The sequence below is a fragment of the Eubalaena glacialis genome, chromosome 11 (assembly GCF_028564815.1).
Source record: "Eubalaena glacialis isolate mEubGla1 chromosome 11, mEubGla1.1.hap2.+ XY, whole genome shotgun sequence".
Taxonomy (NCBI): domain Eukaryota; kingdom Metazoa; phylum Chordata; class Mammalia; order Artiodactyla; family Balaenidae; genus Eubalaena; species Eubalaena glacialis.
The window spans coordinates 926,372-948,596 of record NC_083726.1 but is presented as its reverse complement, the minus strand read 5'-3'; the positions used below and the strand labels follow the sequence as shown (position 1 = coordinate 948,596).

At 61.9% G+C, this 22,225-nt stretch overlaps 1 protein-coding gene across 7 annotated transcripts in view; it reads right to left on the bottom strand.

Annotated features, from left to right (window-relative positions):
* Nucleotides 1-2,370: 2,370 nt before the first annotated feature.
* The window catches only part of BRD1 (bromodomain containing 1), a 34,445-nt gene continuing 14,590 nt past the window's right edge, over nt 2,371-22,225 (bottom strand). For 2 of the 7 annotated variants that reach the window (XM_061206298.1, XM_061206299.1), the window contains exons 4-13: nt 19,549-19,680; nt 19,073-19,201; nt 18,424-18,736; nt 16,728-16,988; nt 11,493-11,987; nt 5,591-5,732; nt 5,052-5,179; nt 4,622-4,731; nt 4,250-4,404; nt 2,371-3,569 (exon numbers count right to left, since the gene is read on the bottom strand). In XM_061206298.1, the coding sequence (XP_061062281.1) occupies nt 3,386-3,569; nt 4,250-4,404; nt 4,622-4,731; nt 5,052-5,179; nt 5,591-5,732; nt 11,493-11,987; nt 16,728-16,988; nt 18,424-18,736; nt 19,073-19,201; nt 19,549-19,680 (2,049 nt within the window). In that variant the 3' untranslated portion in view covers nt 2,371-3,385. Of the gene's footprint in view, nt 3,570-4,249; nt 4,405-4,621; nt 4,732-5,051; nt 5,180-5,590; nt 5,733-11,492; nt 11,988-16,727; nt 16,989-18,423; nt 18,737-19,072; nt 19,202-19,548; nt 19,681-22,225 lie in introns of those variants that run through there. The other 5 variants (XM_061206300.1, XM_061206301.1, XM_061206302.1 and 2 more) reach the window with 5 other exon arrangements.

The window sequence follows — 22,225 nt, the reverse complement described above, 5'->3', positions numbered from 1 at the left end:
CCACTAGAAGTCAAGGCACAGTTATATAAGGTTTTTGAGACAGAGGGCTGTACATCAAATGACGTATTATTGACAACTTACACAATCCAGATCTAAGCGTCATCATGGGCCCTTGGGAGATCAAGAAGGAAATTTATCTTTAAGGAGCTGTCTTGCTGATGCCGGGAGAATACTGTTCTTTATGGCTGAGCAGGCATTTCTGCCAGCGGGGAAGGTGTGGTCGATGCATCATGCAGATACACGATGCGCAGTAAGGGGGAGAGAGGGGGCCAAAGGGCAGAAAAAATTTTTTGTTTAAATTTTTTTTGTCTTGCCATAAAATATGAATTGTATTTCACAACAGGAAATCTCTGTGCTTACATCAAAGGCCCAAGCTCCATCAAGCTTGTGACTCTGCCACTTTCCACATGGTCCAAAATGGCTGCTCCAGTTCCAGCCACCACATCCACATTCCAGCCAGCAGGAGGAAACTCCTCCCACATGGAGGACATTTCCTGGAAGTGATGCTCCCAGTTACTTCCCATTGATCTTGTCTCCTGGCCTCACCTCACTGCAAGGGAGCTCCCCTGGGGGTCCCAGGAGGGGCCGGGGTCCGAGCAAGGGTGGCAAGACCTGACCCCACAAGTCTGTGGGGTGCGGGGGTGTGTGGACAGTCTCTCCCCAGCCTGGGGTCAGCCCCTGGTTTGGGGGGAAGGGTTTGAGGGAGACCTCTGCCCCCCATCCCCCAAGAAGCCAGACGCACCTGGTCCAGGAGTGGGGAGTCTGCCCTACCCGCAGAGCATGCCTGGAAAGGGGACACCGAGAGGACACGTCTGTGGTGGGGGACCCCAGAGAGGGCTTGTTGGGGGGATGCGAGAATCCCTGTCTGCTTCGGGGAAACCCTGAGTGCCTCCCACAGAACTGGGGAGGGGCCCACGCCGAGTGGTTGGACCCTGCCTGGGGGGACAGGGCCGGGAGCCCCAGTCACATGACGAGCACCGTCTACACCGCCTTGGACACGAAACGCCCCAGCGCCGGGCTGTAGTTCTGCCCCTGCGCTGGGAGCTGGACGCTGGGGCCACGCAGGCCTGCCACGTGGGGACTCCGGAGGCTCAGGTCCCACCGCCCGGACCACGAGACCCCAGTGTCCCCCAGAGTCCCCAGCCCTGCGGTCTCAAGTCTGCAGGGCCAGGGCCCCGGGCAGCGGGTCACACGGGATTAACTGCAGGTCTCGAGGAGAGACCGCCGGCCTCCCGCGGGCTGGGCTCCGGCCTGAGGCGCCCCAGCGCCCCTGCTGGGTCCTCGCCCCCAGCTGCCCTTACAGACGCCCCTGCGCTCTGAAGCTGCCCTTTCTGCCCACCCGCCCAGAGGCCCTCCAAGAAAGAAGGAAGCCACAGCCAGGAGCGCCAGGGCCCCCGGGGCTGGATCCAAGAGGGCAGTGGGGCCCAGGAGGTCCCGCTAAGGACAAGGGGCGCCCTCAGCCCTGCCCGCCAGGCCCCTGCTCCGGGTTGGGGCCGCGGCACAGCCACGCCCTGGGTGGGGTTGGGCGGCCAGTGCTGGGCCGAGTGAGATTCCGAGACGGGGGCTCCTTGGGGCTGCCCCGGCCCGGCAGGGGCCCCAGGTACGGGTGAAGAGCTCCCGCGACGCTGACTTCGGTGCTGACACCACAAAGCCCCGGGCGAACGGGGACAGGCTGGACGCCCGCCCAGCGGGCCCGAGCAGCGGCAAGGGCCAGCTCCAGCGGGGCGGGCAGAGCCGAGCGCGCAGGAGGCCCCACCACGAGCCCCGACACGTCCTGGCGGCCAGGGTGGCGGGGCTCCGTGGAAACCACAGCAGCAGGACTCGGCGCCAGCGGACGCCGCCGGCAGAGCTCAGGCCGCAGCAGCCCCTCGCGACCTTCGGCGTGACCGTGACTTGGGGCAGTGGGGGCAGAGGAGGCCCCGGGTGCAGCTCCAGGCTCTGGAGCAGGAGCTCCAGCGTGAAGACCCCGTCCCTCCGTCCCTCCCGTCCCTTCTCCGACCACAGCCGGGGGCCTCGCCCGCGGCGACATGGCCCCAACAGGCCTTCCTCGAGGACCCCAGAACCACAGCAGAGAGAAAGCGTCCGTCAGACACGGGACAAAACTATCAAAGGAAGATGTTTTATTTTCAAGTTTCTATGGAGATGTTACAAACGATGCAGACTGAAAAGAAAAAAACATTTAAAAATTTTAAACTACCATTTTAAAATAAAAATATGATTAGGTAAAATAATAAATAATGACATCCCGTGACACTTTTTGAGATGAAGGTGTGTCGTGTGCCTCGGCTGCAGGGACCCTCGCCCCAGCCCCGGCCCGGCCGCCAGGCTGCACGCCCACCCGGCATTCTAATGATGTAGGAATGAAAGGGACACACCATCCAAATCTTGACTTTATTTTTTAATATAAAAAATGCAATTTTGGAAACCCACCCTACCTTTTCCCCTAACATAATGCTTTACCTCTTAAAAATAAAAATAAAGTACTAATTCTATATACATCACGTGTACCATACAAAAATGTATCCAAAGTTTCTATTGCTACCAAAGTGTTCTAAATTAAACAAGTTACAGAAAGCCCCTCATTGTAAACAAAAGATTACAAGTTACAAAATCAAAGAACACACAGCCAGAGTCATTTATACAACAACCAACACATCCTGCTCCCGAAGCAAGTTGAATTTTTATGTGCCTGTATAAAAATGCATATCAATATACTTCTGCAAATTTATCTTTCATTATAAAGCAAATGAATACACTTTCTACAATAAATAATCCGCTGGGAGGCACACCCGTGGGAGGCTGGAGCGGACAGGCGGAGGCTGGCGAGTGGTCGAGGCTGGCGAGGCTGGCGAGGCCCAGGGGAGGCGCCTGCCCCAGCCCTCACGGGGGCGGCGGAGTGTTTTTGGTGATTTGCAAGTGATGCACGCGGCATAAATTTATTCTCCACCTCTTTCCACAAAGTACCATTCAAAATAATGTCATTTTCTTTCTTAAAATACACATTTGTCATTGTAAATTTACATCCCATCTATTAAATAAGTGGTACTCTGTGTAAAGAGTATGATTTACAAAATTATTAAACATTCAAAAGTCTTTAAAAAAAAAAAAAAAAAACAAGACAAAAACCAGCTACAGATCAAAGAAAGTGACGCCGGCAGCGCCCTCTGGAGTGACCTGTGAGGGGCACAGAGCTGCACTCCGGGGACGCGCCCACGCCATTCACAGAGTGCCCAGACGGGGATGATTTCATAGAAAACTGGGAAATAAAACCTCCCCCTCCCTGGGAGAAAGAATTAAACTACACCTAAAAATCAGAATAAGTTAAGTGGTGAACAATATACAGTATGTACAGCGTATCGACACTATGGACAAGGCCACGGCCGCGTCAGTCTATGTCGCTGAGGTCGCTGGCCGGCTCCCCGTGCACGCGGCTCAGGTGGTTCATGGCGCGGTCGAAGGCGATCCTCACCGCCTTCCGGATGCTGGAGTTCCTCCCCTCCATCATCTTCAACTTGTCTATCGTCTCGTCAATGCCGAGGGGAACCATCTTGGACTTCGGGAGCCACTGCCTTTGAAGGAAGAGAATGGACCGTGAGGCCGCGCAAGTGTCAACCTGTCCCTCGGCCACCGCGCACACACCAGCCCCCACGCCGTCGGGCACTTCAGGCCAAGCGGCATCTCGGAAAGCGCCCCTGAGCACGGAATCGGTGGTCACCTCCTCTCCTCGGCGTCACTTCCCGGGGGGCCGCTGCAGCCCTCCACCGTCCACACCACGCCTGAGTGGCCACCAAGGGGTACACACACGCGACAACGGGCACACACACACATACAGACATACGCACGACACATGCACTCACACAGCAAGGGGTGGAGAGCAGGGCCACGGGTCCGGAAGACCCACTGAGCCACAGGGAACATAGCAGGGGGGCGGCCCGGGCCAGCAGGAGGAAGAGAAAGATGGGGGCAGGGGTCAGCAAGACACACAAACCCAATGCAGCCGCACGGGACACTGCGGCCGGCTCCCCACCGAGCAGCCTCGGGCACAGAAAGGGCCACGGTGCAGAGAGCAGAGGAGCCTGGCGCCAGAAGGGCAGGGGGGCGGCTCCCGCGTGCACTCAGGTCAGGGTCTGGACCGCGGCACGTCGAGGGCCGAGGCAGGGGCATCCCCTGGCAGAGCGCAGGGGTCTGGGAGCCCGTGTGAGGCCCATCGGGACCACACGGACCCACACAGGACCCGGCGGGCACTCACCAGCTTCTCTTGTTGTCGAAGAACAGGACAAGGAAGAGCTTTTCGTCCGCCTTGGTCTGCATGTGCTCGCCGATCTTCAGCACGTCCAGCGGCGGGGCCGGGATGGTGACCCCGTTGTGGTGGCCAGGCACACGCGGCATCTTGGGGTCGATGATCTGCCGAGGGAGGACACGGGGTCACGGTGGAGCCCTCGCACCCCGTGCCCTGGAGCAGGCCAGGGCCCGGCGAGAGGGGGGTCTGAAGGAACTCCGCCCACACCGCGACACCCCCCGTGTGCGTCTCTCGGCAGGTGGTCACAGGACGCCTGTCCCAAGGGCCCAGGGACACGGCCACGCGGCTCGGCGCCCCCGCCCCACTTGCTCCGCGGCTCACCAGGGCCGGGTACGAGGGGTAGCCGCTGCACTTGGCCCACACGACCTTCAGGGGCTCAAGGACGGAGGCCGCAGCATCAGTTGAAATCCACATGCTGTTCTGACCAACTTCTGAGGAGAAGAGGGAGGGAGAGAAGGGAGTCAGAAGGGCAGGGCCTCCGGGACCCAACACGCTGCACAGCTGAGGCCGCCCCAGGGCAGCAAGACGGGCCTGGGGGGTGCACCCGGCCCGGCCTGAGGGCGCGAGAGCCCGGGGAAGGCAGAGGGCCGGCCCAGCGCCCGCTGTGGTGCTGAGGGCCTCCGCACCCGCCCTCAAGCCGCGACACCGCGTCGCCCTGCACCCCACCCCTCCCCCAGCTCCAAGGCCTCCGGCCCCGGGGTCCCCAGCATCTCCCGCTCCGCGCACGAGGCGGCGGCGGGCGTGGACGCACCGGCCGCGATCCGGGCTGCCTTGGCGTAGTTCCCGTTCTCGATGCAGGAGATCAGCGCGCTGCGGTCCTCCAGCGTGTGCCTGCGGACCAGGGCGGGCTTGCCCCGGCCGCACGGGGGCGCGCTAAAGCTTCAGGAGGGAAAGAGGGGCCCGTCAGAGCCCGGCCGCGGGCCCTGCACGAGGGGAGGCGGGGAGAGGTCAGGAGAGAAGGGAGACGGCAGGGCCATGCTGGCCACCTTGTTTTTTTGGGCCACACCGTGTGGGATCTTAGTTGCCCGACCAGGGATCAATCCCGGGCCCGGCAGTGAGAGTCCTAACCACTGGACCACCAGGGAATTCCCAGCCACCATCTCGGTAAAGGCAAGACTCAGCAGGAAAAACCAAGTACAGACGTGACTCGTGCATTCGCCACTCGCGTTAGACTTGTGTGGCGTCTGCCTTCCCACTTCCGGTGAAGTTCTACAAAGCAGGTGACCGCGGAGCCCCCCGCGGGCGGGCGGGCGGGCGGCTCGGGGCGGGGCGGGGCGGGGCGGGGCCCACCTGGCGTCGCAGAGCGGGCTGCTGCTGGAGGAGGCGCTGGACTCGGAGGCGCAGCGGCGGCGGGGCGCGGCCGTCCTCCCCGGGGCGCCGCCCGGCCGCTCGTCCTGCTCGCTCCGCGCGGCCCCGAAGCCGTTGGCGAGACCTGCAACACAGGCGCGCACGCGGCCCTGAGCTCGGCTCGCGGGGCCGGTGCCCGCGCCACCGCCCCCTCTAGCCCGGGGACGCCGCCAGACAAACGCGCCCTGCCCGCCCCGGCACCCAGCACGCTCAGAACACGGGACGGGGCACAGGGGGCGCCGGACGGAGATGACAAGCCCCGGCCAAGTCAGCGCACACTGGTCTCCAGAAGGCGCTCTTAAAAAACAGGCCCCACAAAGGCAAGGAGGGCCTCCCGCGACTCCTTCCTGGACGGTCCACGCCCGCCGACAGAGGCCCCAAGTCTGGGCGGGGGCCCGGGGGGGTGGGGGGAGGGAGGGGAGCCACGGGCTTCTGGGGGATCAGCACGTCCACGTCCAAGGAAAACCTTCTTTCAAAACAAAGCACTAGCAGGAACCCCAAAAAACGCTCGCGACCTCCTGAAACCCAAGACGAGTGTCTCGTTCACGTGGCCGCCCTGTGTCCAGACGCCACGGAGACCATCAGCACCAAGGCACACGGGTGAGGACGCGCCACCAGGGGGCCAGAACTCACGGGGGTCCGAACATCCAAGCAGCCCAACAAACCAACGGCTTCACCTTAGCACCTGAGAAGCATTTTAATTGAGGCAAATCTCAAAAGCCAAACCACACATCCTGCCCCCGAAAAGTCTGACACCAGCAGGAGGCAGGAAGGACACCCCAGGTCAGAAGGTGCCGCGAGCCGCAGCCTGTGTCTGGCGCCGCCAGGCCCAGCCCGGCCCCTCTGGGTGCGACGGCTGCAGGGGAAGGCATGTTTTTTCCCCAGAAAAGAATCCCATTCCTCGTGCTTCAAAATTTTTTAAATCCATTTCTTCAAAACATTTTTTGAAGTAGTTAGCCAGATTACAGGGTTTTCTCATCTGCTTCACGTTACTTTCCTGTAAACAAAGGGAGGTGAGTAAACCCAGACAGACGGCCGCTGCTGCTCCTGAAGAGAACGAAGCCCCCAGCTCTCCGTAAGTGAGCCACTCAGACGTCCTGCTCCGGCTCCGCCAGACTCGACGCCACCGGCTACAGGAAAAGCTTAGCGTTCTCCGTTTCAAACCTAATTCGTATTTGTAAGTAGTATACTCTGCAGGCAGTGGCGGGTGCTGCACTCATTTTCGGAACTTGGACCAAACCACCTCAGGAAGGCAGGCCCATGAAACGGAGCGGCTGGGCCAAGGCTGCGGGGCAGAACCACGGCCGCTTCTCGTGGTCCCAGCCCGTGGGGCCCAGGTCCGCCAGAAGGGGCTGCGCTCACGCAGGCGCACGCCCAGCACCAGCGGGGCTACAAGACCCCACCTGTACCCCCCGGGGAGGCCCCAGGACAGCACCCGACACTGGGCCAGGTCCAGAGGCACCGTGTGGCGGCAGCCCAGGGGTCAAGGACACGCAACCACCAAGCTGCTCCAAGCACAGCCAGCGGGGACGGCCTCCCCCTGCGCCCAACCTCCCGCCGGCAAAGCGGGCTGCCCGTCCACCTCTCCTGGCAGAGCAGGAAGAGGGGCCCTAGAAGGTGACGGGGAGTCTCACTGCCTGTGACAGGTACCCAGCGCCTGGGAAGAGCTGGGGCGAGCAGTGCATGGGGCCTGCCATCCGCGACCCCCCCATCCCAAGGCAGGAGGTGGCACCCAGGAAGGGCAGGGCGCCCGTCACAGGACGCACGTGGTAAAGGTCAGACGAAGGACGGGCCTCCTGACTGCGGAGAAAGGAGAGGGGAGACAGGCCCCGGCTCCAGGGCACCGAGCAAGGCTGCACTCATGTCGTCCCCAGGGAGACGGCACAGACATCACCCACATGGCATGCATGGTGACAAGTGACACCAAGGGGAGAAGATCCAGAAGTGGGGAGTCCTCAACTGGGAAACAAGAGGACATGCACGTCTCCCTAAGGACTCAGAGGACACACGCCCCCAGGGTGACCAGCTAGTCACATATGGTTTTCCCCGTATCACCCACTGAGCAGCAAACAAGCCCAAGGGCACGAGACCACGTGGCCACAGCAGGGCCAGGCTCCACAAGCCACCCCACGCCACCCAGAGACCTGCAGGGACCTGAAATGACACTCAGTAGGGCAGGGTCACAGGTCTGCACAGAGGCGGGCCCAGAGCCACAGGCAGACACAGGTGCCCCCGCAGTGCCTCCGAGAGCCAGGTTAGTGCCCCGTGAAAAGTGCCTTCAGGGACAGGCCAACGCCCCCCAGACATGAGCTGCACCCCCAGAGCCCCTGGGAATCAGGGCTGACGCCTCGGGTGATAGAGGAGGCACCCCGGAGTCTAAACTCCCTTCTCTGCCCCATAGGAGGACACGCCGAGCGGGGAGCTCCGGCCCAGCCGCAGCTCAAGGCCGTCCAGGCGCCCCCGGGCGTTCCAAAACGCGGGTCGGCGTGGCTGCAGCGACCTACATCTTGAATGCCTCGCACCTGCCGGGTGGCAAGAAGCCTCCAGGTGCTCCCACAGGGGTGTCGGGCGCCCGAGGTCCACGCCGCCACGCCCTCGCCGGGCCGTGAAGACCTCCTGGACGGCAGCCCAGCAAGAGGCACAGCGACAGGAGCGGCTGCGCTCCCTGCCAGCCACACGGTGTGGACGCAAAGGCTCCCCTCACACGACACAGTGTCAGGGCCAGCGGGCACAGGGAGTGCAGCCGGCCTCTCGGGAGCAGGGGGCATGCCTGTTACTCTGATTACAAGTTTTTATTTTTACTGTTAGCAACAGAATTGCATTTTTTATGCGTTTTTCCACCTTTCAATAAAAACACAGAAGCACATCAAGTAAGATCCCAACACCCTGCTTTTGCCCAGACCGGCTCCAAGAAGACGCAGAAGCGTGGAAGGCTCGCCAGGACGCCCAGCACGGGACGCCCCCAGGCCCGCAGCCAAGACATCCGCTCGTGGCAACCAGAGACAGAACTGTGCCTCCCCGAGGGCCCCGGGGACGAGCGGGAGGAGGAGCCAGAGGAGAGACAAGCGAAGGGAGGGCGAGCCCGGCGGGAGCCAGGAGGCGCTAACAGCAGGCAGCGAGGGGAGACGGGGCTGACGCCACGTGGTCCGGCACCGTGTGCGGCCTGCACAGTCCTTCCCGAGCCCAGCGCCCAACCCAGAACCCCTGGTCATCTCAGACCGGTCCTGTGCCGGCTGAGGGGGGCTCAGAAGCTCTGTCCACGTGAGCCATCTGCGGACGCAGCAGCCTCTCCAGGCACCTCGGCCCGAGGCTTCCTTCCGCATCGCCACCCTACCCACGGGGAGGCCGAGCGACGTCCCAGCCAGCTGGAGGACGGGCGCCGGCCCCGGCACCTGCGGGCGTCTGGCCGGCTGACAGAGGGGTGGGAGGGGTGGGGCACGGCTCCTCCGAGGGCCGGTGTTTGTGTTTCTGTTTGGAGGGCGGCTGAACGGATGCGTCCAACGTCATCCTCAAGAACTGGGTGAAATGCAAGGGTGCAGGGATCCTTCTGCGTTCCAAAATGACCGCGTAGCAGAACTCCAGTCCCAGGTGAGTAAAAGAAAATAATTAGGATCCAAAGAGTGAACTACCCAGCATGTTAGTAGTTAAAATGAGAACCTGGAAAACAGCGAAAATTTAGTCAGACTGCAGGCCCCGCCGAGCAGCCTCCTGCCGGAGCAGCCTGCAGACACGGCGAGACGCGAGCGCACACGGCCCCCCACGCGCACGACCGGAGCCACGCGCAGGCATCTCAAGCGAGGAGACGGGCAACACGGTACCCTGGCCTGGGGCCCACGAGCCAGCAGTCACAGAAGGAAGCCGGGAGACACGCAGGCCCTGGCGGCACGGCTCCAGGAGGAGCAGCCAGTGTGCCGCCGCCGCCCGCGGGTGCTTCCGAGGAGAGGCCTGAGTGGCCGGAAGGAACAAGGCGGGGTTCACCCTCACCTGAGGCCTTGCAGCACACTGCGGACGCCCGCGGGCTCCCCACGGGGCAGCGCACGCAGACGCACCCCTGGGAAACAGAAGGCTCGGAACACCCCAAGTCCCGAGACCGCGAAGACTGCCGCTCGGGGCGAGAGCGCTGGCCGCGGAGCCCACCAGACGCCCGGGCGACGGGCCAGCCGAGGGCCGAGCAGACCCTGCGGACTCACCGCACACCACGGAAGGCACCGCCACTCTGGAAGGGGAAGCAAAGGGCTCCGCCTGAGCCAGGCCACAGGGGCCGACACCGTGGACGCGCCCCGGCCCTCGTGCAAGGCCTGCGGGAAACTCCTCCCGGCCTCGACCATCACCACTGAGTACCTGCAAAATCCTCGGCTCAGACGCGGAAACCGGAAGGAGGGGACGTGATTTTCTACAAGGGACCTTCGGTGAGGGAGTCCAAGAGGCCCCCAAAAGCCCGACGGTTGAAGGCCCACGGCGGGGCAACGGTTCCAGAAGAACAGCCGGGCGGCAAGGGCCACGTCGGGGCCTGGCAGCCCACCCCCCGGACACCAGCTTCGCCGGGGGCCCTTGACCGCAGTGCCCTGTGCACGCTGCACCAGAACACGACCCCCTGACGCGCCTCCCGGTGCAGATGCCGGGACCCTCCAGCGTGCTTGAAAACCAAGCCCAGAGTCTTTCGCTAAATTCGGCCGAGAAAGGCCCCAGGGTAGTTAAGGAGCCCCGAGCACTGGCACAGGCTCCGTCTGTATCTGTATCCTGGACACACTCAAGCAGCTGGCAGTACTCAGAAATAAAGTTTTAACAAATTATCAAAAAACACCAACTTGATATTGATCCATCAAACTAAAAGCACAAAAGTGTAACGTTTCAATAAAACTAACTGTATGTGCCAAAGTTTACTGTGAAAGAACAGTCAGTCTGTCGAGGTGCAGGCGACACACCTCCCCGTAAGCCGAGCTGGAGCCGTCCCCTCCAGGGTGGACGCCCGGGACCGAGCCACCCCAGCCGGTCCCACGAACCCGTGGCTCAAACTCAGTCAAGCGCCGAAGGAGAAGAAGCACTTCTCTGTCTGGATGTGGCAGACGGACCAGCAGCAGACACAAGCCGGCTCTGGTCCACATCCAGGACCAAAGGAAGCTCAGACCGCCCCCAGGAGACAGCCCCGCGGGCCCGCCGCCGTGGAGGGGCGCGGACGACAAACGGCTAGGTTACCAGCACAGAAACCCCTTGCCTCCCGGCGGGAAGGCTGGAAACAGGCTTCGAAGGAGCAGGAAGGTGCCTCCTGCAAACACAGCTAGTGGGAAATTCCTGACTCTAACGTGGACATAGCACGTGGACGTCTGGGTGAGTTAATTAGACAAACTTAAGCCATAAAAGCTTAGTAATGAATGAGAAACACTTTCAACTGTTATCTCAGCAAGAGACAGCCCATCGTGCGTGTACCAACCAAGCCACACAGGACGGCGAGAAAATGTCAAAGTACGCTTTAAGCAACTGGGTGACGCGCCGCGTTTAGCCCAGACCCTGTGGGCCTCAGAAGGGAGGCCCGCAGGACACCCGCCATCACCCGCGGCACCTGGACCCGCCCACACGCACAGCACAGCGAGGCACCAGCCACGCTCGGAAGCCCACCTGGGTCCAGACTCTCCGAGGGGAGGGACGAGCAGTGCCCCCGGCCCCCCCCCCAAGGTGGCGCCACCTCAGACCTATGATTCAGGGCTTTTCAAGGAAAAACACCATCTGTCTTCTTACGTGGACAACAAAGTGCAAAACACCGAAGCTGCTGGCACACCCCGCCCCCCGCCCCCACCCACCCCCGCCCCGCCCCGAGACAGAACGCGGCGGCCGGCGCGGCATTTACCTGTGTCCAGGCGCTTTCCCGGGGACCCCTCCTCCACCTCGGAGTCGCCGCAGGTGCTTCGCGACCTTTTTCTTGGCTGCAGAAGAGTCTCCAACCTCGGAAGGACTACAGACAAAAAGGTTTTGGTCCCTAGCTGAGGAGAAGTTGGCTGGGTTTCAGTGTTCTTGGCAGACTTTGGGGGGCTTACACTTTTCGATTTGCAGAAGAGAACAGAAGTGCGTCTGTTTACATCGCTTGATGGCTCCGCCACCGCGGAGGCCGCCGCCGGCGCATCGCCACTACTGGCGAGGGTGGGCTCTGGAGGGTGTCCGATTACCAGTGCGCTCTGAGTGCAAGTGCTATGTGATTCATTACCAAATGTGACTCTTTTGAATAGTTTACTCTGCTCTGGGTTGAGTTCTACTGGTTTGAGGGTTGGTGGTTCTGAATTAGTCTCCGAGTTTGAAGGAAGAGGTAATGCATCTGATGGTTCAAGTTTAGGGGGAGATTTATCTCCTGAAAAAATTATAAATAAAGTGATTTTTGAAAACTGATAATTATAAAATCTATTATAAAACTTACTATAAATGTGAAGTCCACCAAAATACTAATTCAATTAAGGAAACACAGCATCACACATAACTGTCTGCAAGCAGCCGCGGGTTACCCTGTGTGCGCTTCCCTAACACCGAGGCCGTGGCGCCTGGCGCCCAGGTGTCCAGAGTTCCCCTCTGAAGACAACCGTGAGGATCACCGCACATGCGCCAGCATCAAGACATCATTCGAGTTCATGACAGTTTCTGCAATCAACGTTCACTTACCTTGAGGAAGAAAAATATTTCACGTAACTAAGGGGTTCTAAGCGGGCATTCCCACAGCCCTGACCTGGTCCCCAAGGTTAGCAGACAGAAGGAAACAGCACGTAAATCTGATTTCTGACCAGGGCATTCTAAGTCGATGTCAAAAACAGGGAGTGGTGAGTGGCTGAGAACGATCCAGGAGAGCAGGAAAACTTCCCACTCGGTCCTCAGATACACTAACTTCTGTGCCACCTCCAGAAACGTTACAACCTAAGTTCTTTCTTCTAAGTCTGACTTTAAATACAAAAACACAATCTTCGGACAAAGACTATTTTAACCTCTTAAGAAAGCCTTTTAAAAATTACTAAGGTAGAAACAAGAAGCCTGAGAGCCAGCGTGTTAGCCCCGGGCCCCGGGAGGCTGGAGAAGCCTCTCCAGGGAGGACGGAGCTGGCCGGGGCGGGCACACCCTCTGGGATAAGCCACCGAGATCTCTCTCTAGGCACGGCTGATACTGGCTTCAGAATGTATGACATAAAACGAGAAGGACACTAAGTAGTACATATCATCACAAAGTACAGTTTCTATTTTATGAAACCTGCAAATCTCCCCAAAACCGTCTGGAATACATAAGGTTAATATTTTAAATCCGAAGTCATTTTGACAATGAAAAGCTACACAACTTCTAAGGTTCGTTTATGTCTCCGAGCAAATGTTTCGAGAATTCTCCCAACTTATGGTGAGGAGAGCCAGCCAGGCTCGGAGCCCAGGAGGGTGGCACCGAACTGCAGGAGCGCTCTGCCCAGGCAGCTGTGGTCAGGCTCTGCCCCAGAGGGGCCTTCGCTTTCAAACGCCACTCAAAGCCTGTTAAGGCATGTGACAGCGACTCAGAAAATGAGCGGAGAGCCTCTCCTGGACCAAAAGCTGTTAGAAACGTCAGTTTCAGAAGGAGACACTGACTCATCTCGTGCATGTGTGCAAACACTAGGGTGCGAGTCCCACTGACGGCGCTCGGCTGGTGAGGAAGCTCCCCCGCCCGCTGTTCGTCACCACGTGGGAACACTGACCAGGCGGGAACTAGGGACGTGCAGAGTGACCGCTGGCAGGCTTCCTGTCCCTCACTAGGAACTCCAAGGGCATCTTCCCAGGGGTGGGGCCCTCCTCCCTCCCTTCCCGACAGGGGCCTCCTCTCCCCCCCGCCCCAGACCCACAGGGGCTCTCGTGCTGACCTGACACCAAGGTGCCAGCATCCGCCGCAGCCTCGGCAGGCGGGGGACGCGGGGACGGCAGCGCTGCCCCCCGCCCCGCCCCCCACGCAGCACGCAGGCTAGGCGACCTCAGGCCCCACCCCCAGGCTTGGCCGCTCCCGCTGGGGCAGCCGCCGCCCCGCCCCCCCCAGGCGCCCACAGCCCTGGCTGCGCCCACGAGGCCCCGGACCACGTGGTCCACGGCAGACCGCGCCCACACCCAGCCCGTGCCAGCCGCGGGGGAGGGGGGCTCATCAGAGGGGCCACCTGACCCTCCTCCACGAAGGCTACGCTGTGGCACAGGGCCCTGCCGTCTGCCGGGGCGGCTCACAGAGGCATGTCCCCAGCCTCTGGGGGCCACGCAGTTGCAAAGTGGGCGTCAAGGACAGAAGCTGCTCAGGTGACCTGGTGCAAACCACCCCCACCAGCTGCGGGCCCCTCGCAGGCCACCGGCCCCAAGCCTCAGTGTCCTCGTCCGTCAGATTAGAACACACAGCACGGCAACCACTGACCCCGCCGCACTCGCCGCGCACAGAGCAGGTGCCAAGCGGGGCCTGGGGGGGCCGGGGGGGGGAGGTGCACACGGAGCCGACACGAGACCGCAAGTCCCTGTACAGTCACTGGCTGCGAACAATCACACGCCACTGAAATGCTTGTGAAAACCGCTCGATTAACTTCTAGAACAAACGCTCTTCGTCCGTAGCATAAACGAATGCAGAGCACCTGAAATAATCCTGTTCACAGGAGCTCACCACGCACAGAACCGCCCGGCGGCTCCACTCGGGGTGCCCCACCTGCCCCACTGCTTCGGGGAGTCTGCAGGGCAGCTTCTCCGCCGTCCACACCCGTGGCGCCAACCCGCCCAAGAGCCGCTTCCAAACCGAAGCCACAAACGGCCTGGGGACCCAGCGAGGCACCTGTCTGGACACCGTGCCACCGACCCTCCCGAGTCAGGGCCCCCGTCCTCACTCGAGCGTGACCGCGCCATCCAGCCTCAGCTGCGCTGACCCTGGCAGCCCCTCTGGAGCCTCCACGGAAGGAGACGGGCGCAGTCTTGAAACAGCAGAAACAGGGCTCGAACCCGAGCCTGGACCAAAACCCCAACAGCTAGAGGCAGAGGCCCCTCGGCGACTCAGGCCCACGGCCTCGGCCACGCCGTCCTCACTGCCCTGCCCCCCGCTGCTCGACGGAAACCTCGCCGTGTGTGAAACTGACGACCCAGGCACGAGGCTCCCCGGCTGAAGGCCCCAGACCAGCACCGCACAGACCGCGGGCAGAGTCCGCGGGCGCCCGCCCCAAGCTGCGCGGAGCCCCACGCCCGCCGCCCCTGGCGCCTGACGCCGGCGTCTCCTCCCTGCTTGAGTTTCCAACGGAAACCCCGTGAACATCAAATCACAACTAAGACCGCGTTTGATGTTGAGAAATCACTACTCTTTCAAGCGTGATGGATTGATATTGTGGTCGTGAGTCTTTCAGAAGATTCTTGAGTTTTGCCCCAGGACCGTGATCCCAAGTACACGTTTCTACACTCGTTCACAAATGGCTGCTTCCGCCGCCTCCACCAACCTCTGTGTCATCCACACGACCCCAGCCCCACTGTCTGCAGGCCACGCCGCCGCTTCACGGGGGGCGCCCCCCACCTTCCCTGACAAGCCCGGCTGTTTCTCCACTCCACCCACACCTCTCCTTCCACGTGTCACTCTTAACCAGCACGGCTCCAGGCCTCCCTGCTCACATCTGCCGCGCCTGCACCTGCTTCCTCCAATGTGGGCCAGCCCCACGGAACAGCGAGAGGGCCCGCCGGGGACACCCGCCCAGTGGGAGAGCTCAGAAGCTGATGGCGGACCAACCCGTCGACACGTTCTCCCCCCAACCCACTCTTTTGCACAAGAAGAGAAACACATGCCCTCAGCCGGAGGGGCAGCTCGGGCAGCGGGAAGGAGCCGGCTGGGAGGCAAGCAGGCGCCCACGCCAGAACCCACGCTCCAGGCCCACCCTGCACCCCGAGGACCCCTGAAGGCACAGAAGGGGGCACAGCCTGGGAACCCAGGTAGGCCCGGCTGTCGAAGGTCCCCTTGAGCAAGAGCTCCTCAGAACCAGACCCCCAACAGGCAGGGCCGGCGCAGGTGGCAGCAGGGAGGCTCCCCCAGACTCTACGGACCGAACGTAACTCCCATCACCCAGGAGCAGCTGCAGAGGCTGCAGCTGACAGCGCCGCCACCCACACAGAGCGGCCGGCGCGAGGAAAAGGCTGCTGAGCGACTCAGGGTCGCTCCCTGAGGGAAGAGAAAGCTCAGGGCTCCAGGTCCTTCCTGCCCCACTGCTGCCTCAGGCAACTGGATAAGAAAGGAGGGGGACACGCACGACTCTGCTCGGCCAGAGGGACGCCCAGCGCCAGCCCACCGCCCACGCACGGGCGCCCATGCAGAAGCACACGCGGTCACCGCCAGGACGTGGCAGATCCGCAAGGCTGGCACCCGGCCACAGCACACCACAGTTCTTTTAAAAAGATAAGCTGTAGAACAACCTAGCGTATGATTTTATTAACGTTTTTGTTATTCTTATCTGGAGGCGGTGGGGAAAAAAATCAGAAAGACCGTAAAACAGCTGCCAACTGCTGTGTTGGCAGGGAGTCTGACTCCACGGCCTGTGTCGCCGCCTGAAACATGCTGACCCTCAGCTGAAGCAAGGAGAGCAGGAGGGGAGGGCCCTTGGCCCGCCCTAGAGCTCCAGCCCCTGGAGGGCACCTCCCAGAGCCCGGGCTGAACTGGCGTCCACGGCCCGTCCTGCCGGGGAGGGGCTCCTCTGGGCGCGCGTCCGGCCCAGGCCTGTGCCCCACACACTCGGCCCACGACGGAGCACGGGAGGGACCTTCACACCCCCCAGGCCCTCCGCCCTCCCAGGAGCGTGTCAGTGAGAGGGCTGAGCGCAGCCGCACGGGTCACCAGGCACCCGGTGAAACGACTCTGCTCCACTTTCCTGACCCGACACACAGTCGTGCCCCCCGTCACTCTCCAACCACCCTGGCAAGGCTGTGGACGACCTAAACGGTGCTCCTGAAATAGTTTTCCAGAACCAAGCTGAGAAAAAAATCTCATTCCACGCCCTAGACTTTGTTAGTGCCCAAATGCGGCGCAGACGGCACAGACGGCCCGGCGTTTGCCCGGAGGTTTCCGAGCGCTCCTGGCCCGCGCCCCCGAGCGTGCTTACCTTCCTCCCCGGTCTCCTGCCCCAGCTGAGCACCGTCCTCTTCAAAGCCTGCAGTACCTGACTCGGCGGCCGGGGGCTGGCTGTGCTGCTGGCTCAGCTTGTTCCGAAGAACGGCGATCTCCTTCTTCAGCAACTTGGCTCGCTTGCTCCGCGACCCGCTGGACTTCATGGAGCACGTGAGGTCCAGCATGTCCAGCAGCTCCCTCAGCTGCTCCTCCAGGACCAGGTGGGCCCTGTTGGCCGGGTTCAGCAACCTGTCCACTGGAAGCAGAGGCACGGCCATCAGAAGCCTCAGACCACCCTGCCAGCCCCCACCTGCGCGTGGCGCCCACGAGAGCAGGGGCGGCGCCCAGGGACACCGAGCCCTCCTGCTGAGACCAGCCGCCCACGCCGAGTGAGGACTCCAAGAAAGGGCCCGAGGGGGGTGTGGACTCCCCGAGGGCGCCAGCGTGGGGCGTCTGCCCATCGCGACTGGTGTAGGAGCTCAAGTCTCGGGCCCAGGCTGTTGTGTGGCTTTTTTAAAATTGGGCTGCAAGATTCACAGATAATTTGGAGTTCGGGGCATATTTACTACAAAAACCGCTAGCAATTTCCATTTCCGCCAAACACCAAAATTCATAAAGCACAGATTATCTTAAATCAGTGAGAAGCGGCTAAGAAACAAAACGAGTCTACAGAACCCGCTGCAGATAAAACTGGGACAAAAACGGCAGCGCGGCCGTCCAGACAAAGGAACACACCTCCCTCCACAGGCAAACCTTTTACTTTTAAAGCACCGCCTCGCCCATAAAAGGAACGAGACGACGCTACAGGGAAACAAAGCAGAAAGCATCCCGACAAAACCCCGCAGATGAGAAGGTTCACGGAAGCAGAAGGCACATCGCTTGAGGAGCCTCACCACAGCGTCTGGTCCGCCCTCGTGCCACCCCAATGCTGAGGGAGGAGCGGATTAGACTTCGCATCCCTCATTCTATCCTCAGTGAAACCTGGGCGTGGAGGCACACGCGAGCACTCGTGGCGGCCCGCCCGGCTGTTTCCTGCAAGGCCCGACCTCCGTGGCCCCGCGGCCCTGCCCGCCTGGGGCTCCTGTGGGGGCAGAGCCGTGCAGCGAGGCAGCAGCTTCCAAGGGTCGGACGAGTCAGCGGACGGCAGGCCCCCCAAGGCCACGGCGCAAGGAGTGCACCGCCAGGGAGAGGGCCCCGTGCCTGCGCCCCGCTCGCTTCCAAGCACGGCGACAGCCTTGCTCTGGCCACAGACGCCCTCCCAAGTCCGTCAGGGCCCACGTGGGCCCAAGACCCCGGCTACACTGCTTCCTGGTCTGTATCAGGCCGACCTAGGCCGTCCTGCTCGGGGCCACGGGCCACGCGTCTCTCTCAAGTGGGCCTCTGAAACGTGGCTGCCCTGAACAGAGACGCGCTGAGTGTAAAATACACACTACACGGCAAAGAGAAAATGAGAAGCCAGTGGAGGCAATCCTCCGTAACTTTTATGTCGTTTACACGTTAAAATCACCATACTGGTAAGACACAATGGATTAAAAATACGTTACTAAAATAAGTTCCGCCTGTTTTCCGCTTTTTCACGAGGCTACTAAGAAACCTCAAATCAGTGTGTGGCTCCCATCCCCTTTCTCCTGGGCCTACCCGCACAGCATCCGCGGGGGGAGCACCGCCTGTCCCCGGACAGCCACGCTTACCGTCGTCCCAGGAGAAAGGCCGCCGGGGGGCCGCGGGGGGCCGCTCGGGCAGGTGCATCCCTGAGGCCTCCTCGAAGCCGACGCTGTCTGCCTGGCGCCTGGCCTGCCTGAGCACCACGCCACCCTGGTCACGCAGCCGCACGGCGGCCCGGTAGAACACCGTGTCCTTGGCGTTGTACTTCATGCAGTTGTCCACGATGAGGTCAAAGTCCTCCTCCAACTCCCTGAGAGTCCGGTACCCTTGCGCTTCTAACCGTTTCCGCATCGTGGCAAAGTCCATAGGGTGTTTAATGTGATCCAGATAATCCGGAACCTGATTCCAGAGAAGAAAACAGCAGTTTACAGACAAGACAGAATTCATTCATGCTACATAATCAGCACACCTGCCACGTAAGGCAGCCACAAGTGCACATACACACGTGCACACACACACACACAATGCTCACACAGTACCAAGTGGCAGCAATGAGACACACCGAACTGAAGCCTGGGTCCTTCCAAGGACCCTCCCAGCCAAGGCCCCTGAAGTACAAACGCAGGAACCCGTCCCCTGGCCGGGCAGACACGCACTGGGAAGGGCTCTTTCTCCGTCCCTTTGGTCAGCGCAGACGTGAGGAAGGACGGGGAGCACGAGGGCGAGGACACCCACCTCCTTCAGGCTCACTGGCTGGGCAAATATCCGGGCCGGGTCCTTCTCCTGCAGCTGGTCCAGCACGGAGCGCAGCAGCACGGTGAGTGGGGTCAGCCGCAGCTCCAGGGCCATCTGCTCCACCTTCACCTGGGGGCCAGCGCACGCGGTCTCAGGGCCCGAGGGGACCCTCCCGCCGAGAAGCCGCTTCCTGCCTCAAGGGCTCACCACCGCCCCCTGGCCGACGGCGCCCCTTCCTGCCCGGGCTTCCCGGGACCGCACTGAACACCAACCGCCCCACGCCAGCCAGCCTCCTCTCAGAGGTCAGTGCCACCCCCCAAAGCCACCCGCACCCAGGGTGACGGTCACCCGGCCTGCACCCCTCACCAGGGAGGACGGCTTGGAGGAGGCAGGGAGGAAGGACTGCGGGCCCAGGGGACCCGTGGCTGCAGCCCCCGGACGCCCCGCCCCCGGACGCCCCGCCCCCGCGGCCTCACCTGCTCCCGCTTGAGCTTCTCGCGCTTGCGCAGGAGCTCAATGAGCAGGCGCGCGCGCTCCAAGTCGTGCCGCAGCCGCTGCCAGTACTTCAGCTTCTCTTTGGCAGCTTGAATCTCCTCGTCGTTTTCTCTCTGCGGAGAGGAATGGAGTCGGCCTCGTCCCCCGCACAGACCCGCCGAGGAAGGGCTCCACGGCCCAGGAGAAAGCAGAGCACAGCACAACCGGCCCAGGCGCCACCTCCCCAGCGTCTCAGCCCTGCGCACGTCCTTCCTGCGGACACGCGTGCGCACCCTGCCAGCCCGCCTCCAGGCCAGCGCTGACGGGGAGGGATGGCGCGGAGCAGCGAGGGCTGGGGACCAGGGCGTGCCAGTGGAGAGACCTGGCCGCCCGGGCAGCGCCCCCCCCCCCCCCGCGGCCTCGGCTAGGGCGCTCCCAAGACCCTCGCCCAGCCAGGCCGCCCGGCCCCCCACGCGCACGTCCTCGCTTCCTTCCCGCCCCAGGCGCCTTCTGCGCAGGCGCTGAGGCCCTCAGCACGCCCCTCCCGGAGGGTCAGGGCTGCTGCCCGTCCCCAGCCCCAGGCGCCCACCCTCTACCGCCTGCGCCTGACACCACCAGGAAGCGCACGTGCCCAGGCTCAGCCCACCCTGTGCCGAGACCACAGCTCCAGGAGGAAGGGGCAGTCGGGCTCCCCACCTCCTTCCCACACCAGCCCCGCTAAGGCTCCCAGCGGGTGTCTGGGGCGCTGCCGATGACAGCAGCCCCGAACCCGAGTCCGACTTTATGCACGGGGCGCCCCTTCCCTGCTGCCGTCGTGGACACACGCACTTCCAGCCTCAGCTGAGGCAGCGCCCGGCGCTGTTGCCGGAACACACGGCACAACTCTCAGGCCCTCTTCTATCCCCGGCCCCTTCTGCCCCTCGGGTTTCCACCCACATCCAGGCAGAGCGGAAACAGCACAGCCAGCAGGCGGGGTCCCGGCCCCCAACGCTTAGCCCAGTCCTATCCCAGTCCGAACCCTGAACCTGGCGGCCGGGAGCACTCTGCCCTGAGGGCGGAAACGGTGAGGACCAACCCTGAGGCCGCCACACACGGGCGGACACTGCCCGCTAGGACCTTGGGGTCTGAAGGCAAAGGACCCACGACGAGCTGCAAGGCATCTCTCCTCTCGCTCTACTGGCAAACGCAGCAGAGCGAGGCCCAGGAGGCCGGGTGCGGGGACGTGGGCTGGGCCTGAGCCTCCCCTCCGCCAGGCGTCCTCCAGGCTCCACCAGATTCCAACCCCTGGGCTTGTTTTTAGGTTACCTGAAATTCTCAGGCATCAACCAGGAGTTAACAATAACATCAGCTGTATAAACAAAGCCAGTAACTACGCTGAAAGGTGGGTTAGAAAACCAAATTCCCCAAGAGCATCTGAAAATCATCTGTCCGTTAGTTTGAAATAAACCCTCTGAAAATATCAGCTAAAAGGATGTTTAGCTGATTTGAGGGAGAGGAAGGCAGGTAAGTCACAACAAGCCCCTGGTGCCCATCTGCTGTGCTCACTGCCCGCTCACCGCCCAGCTGCAGGACTCAAGGGCCGCCAAGGGCCGCTCTCCCCGCACACGACGGCCCCACCACGCAGGAACCTGCTGGCAGGACCTGACTGAGGCCCACGCCTCTTCTGCACAAAAGGGCCTGAGTCTCTGACTCTGCTCAAGTGGTCTTACTTCACCTAAAACCAACCCTGGGAAGTTCCACAAACTGGGGCGGTAATGAAGCCATTTCTGGTGCCAAAAAACTCTCAGCAAAAAGGATCTTAGAGGACGGCTTGCAGTCGAGCCGAGGTCCACCCAACAAAGGAGGGGAGGACACCCACTGCCTGGAAGGGAGACGGCCAGGACCCCCCCCCAGGGTCAGGACCACCTAGGTCAGATCAAAACCCTGTGCTGGAGGGACAGGGCAGGCCAGCTCTGCGGGGTGAGGCCCTGGCACACCCACCCGACTCCCCGGACGTGACCAAGGGCGTAAGACCCTGAGGGACAGCCACCTCGGCCCCTGAAGCTGACGCCAGCAGCAGCAAGGCGCACAGCAAGTGGCCCTGCCCCAGCAGAGCAGGACAACCGTGTTGTCCTAAAGCCACCAGAGAGCAAACAAGGGACGCTCTCCCGCCAGAGGGCGCATCGGGGTGAGCGGGCGGGCGTGCTCGCTCAACGGCAGGACAGGAGAGACAGGAGCCGCACCCACCCCAGCACACGCCGCAGGCCCTCACGCCCAGCAGGCTCTGCAGGATGGCGGAGGACAGGCTCCAGGGAGGGTCACCGCCAAGGGGACCCGCTCTCAACAGACCACGGAGGAGGCAGCACCCAACAACCCGAGGCGCCTCGTCTGCCCCAGGCCAGCTCATTCCATCTGTCTGTCTGTCCCCAACCAGAAGGCTGCCACGGGAGGGAAGGGCTGCTGCACCTGCCCTCTTCCAGGGCCCGGCTCAGAGCTAAATGAGTCAGCTTAAACTCTAATACCAAGTAATTTTAAGGTTTCAAAAAACATCAAAAATCACACCAAGCCTTGAACGTCCCATGTGGAACATTAATGTTTCGGACGTCCCCACAAGTCAACCTTCGCTAGAACGCGATGGGAAGAGGAGTTGGGTGCCGCCCTTCCACCCGTCCGCCTCCGGTCCCCAGGGTGGCGGGTGGC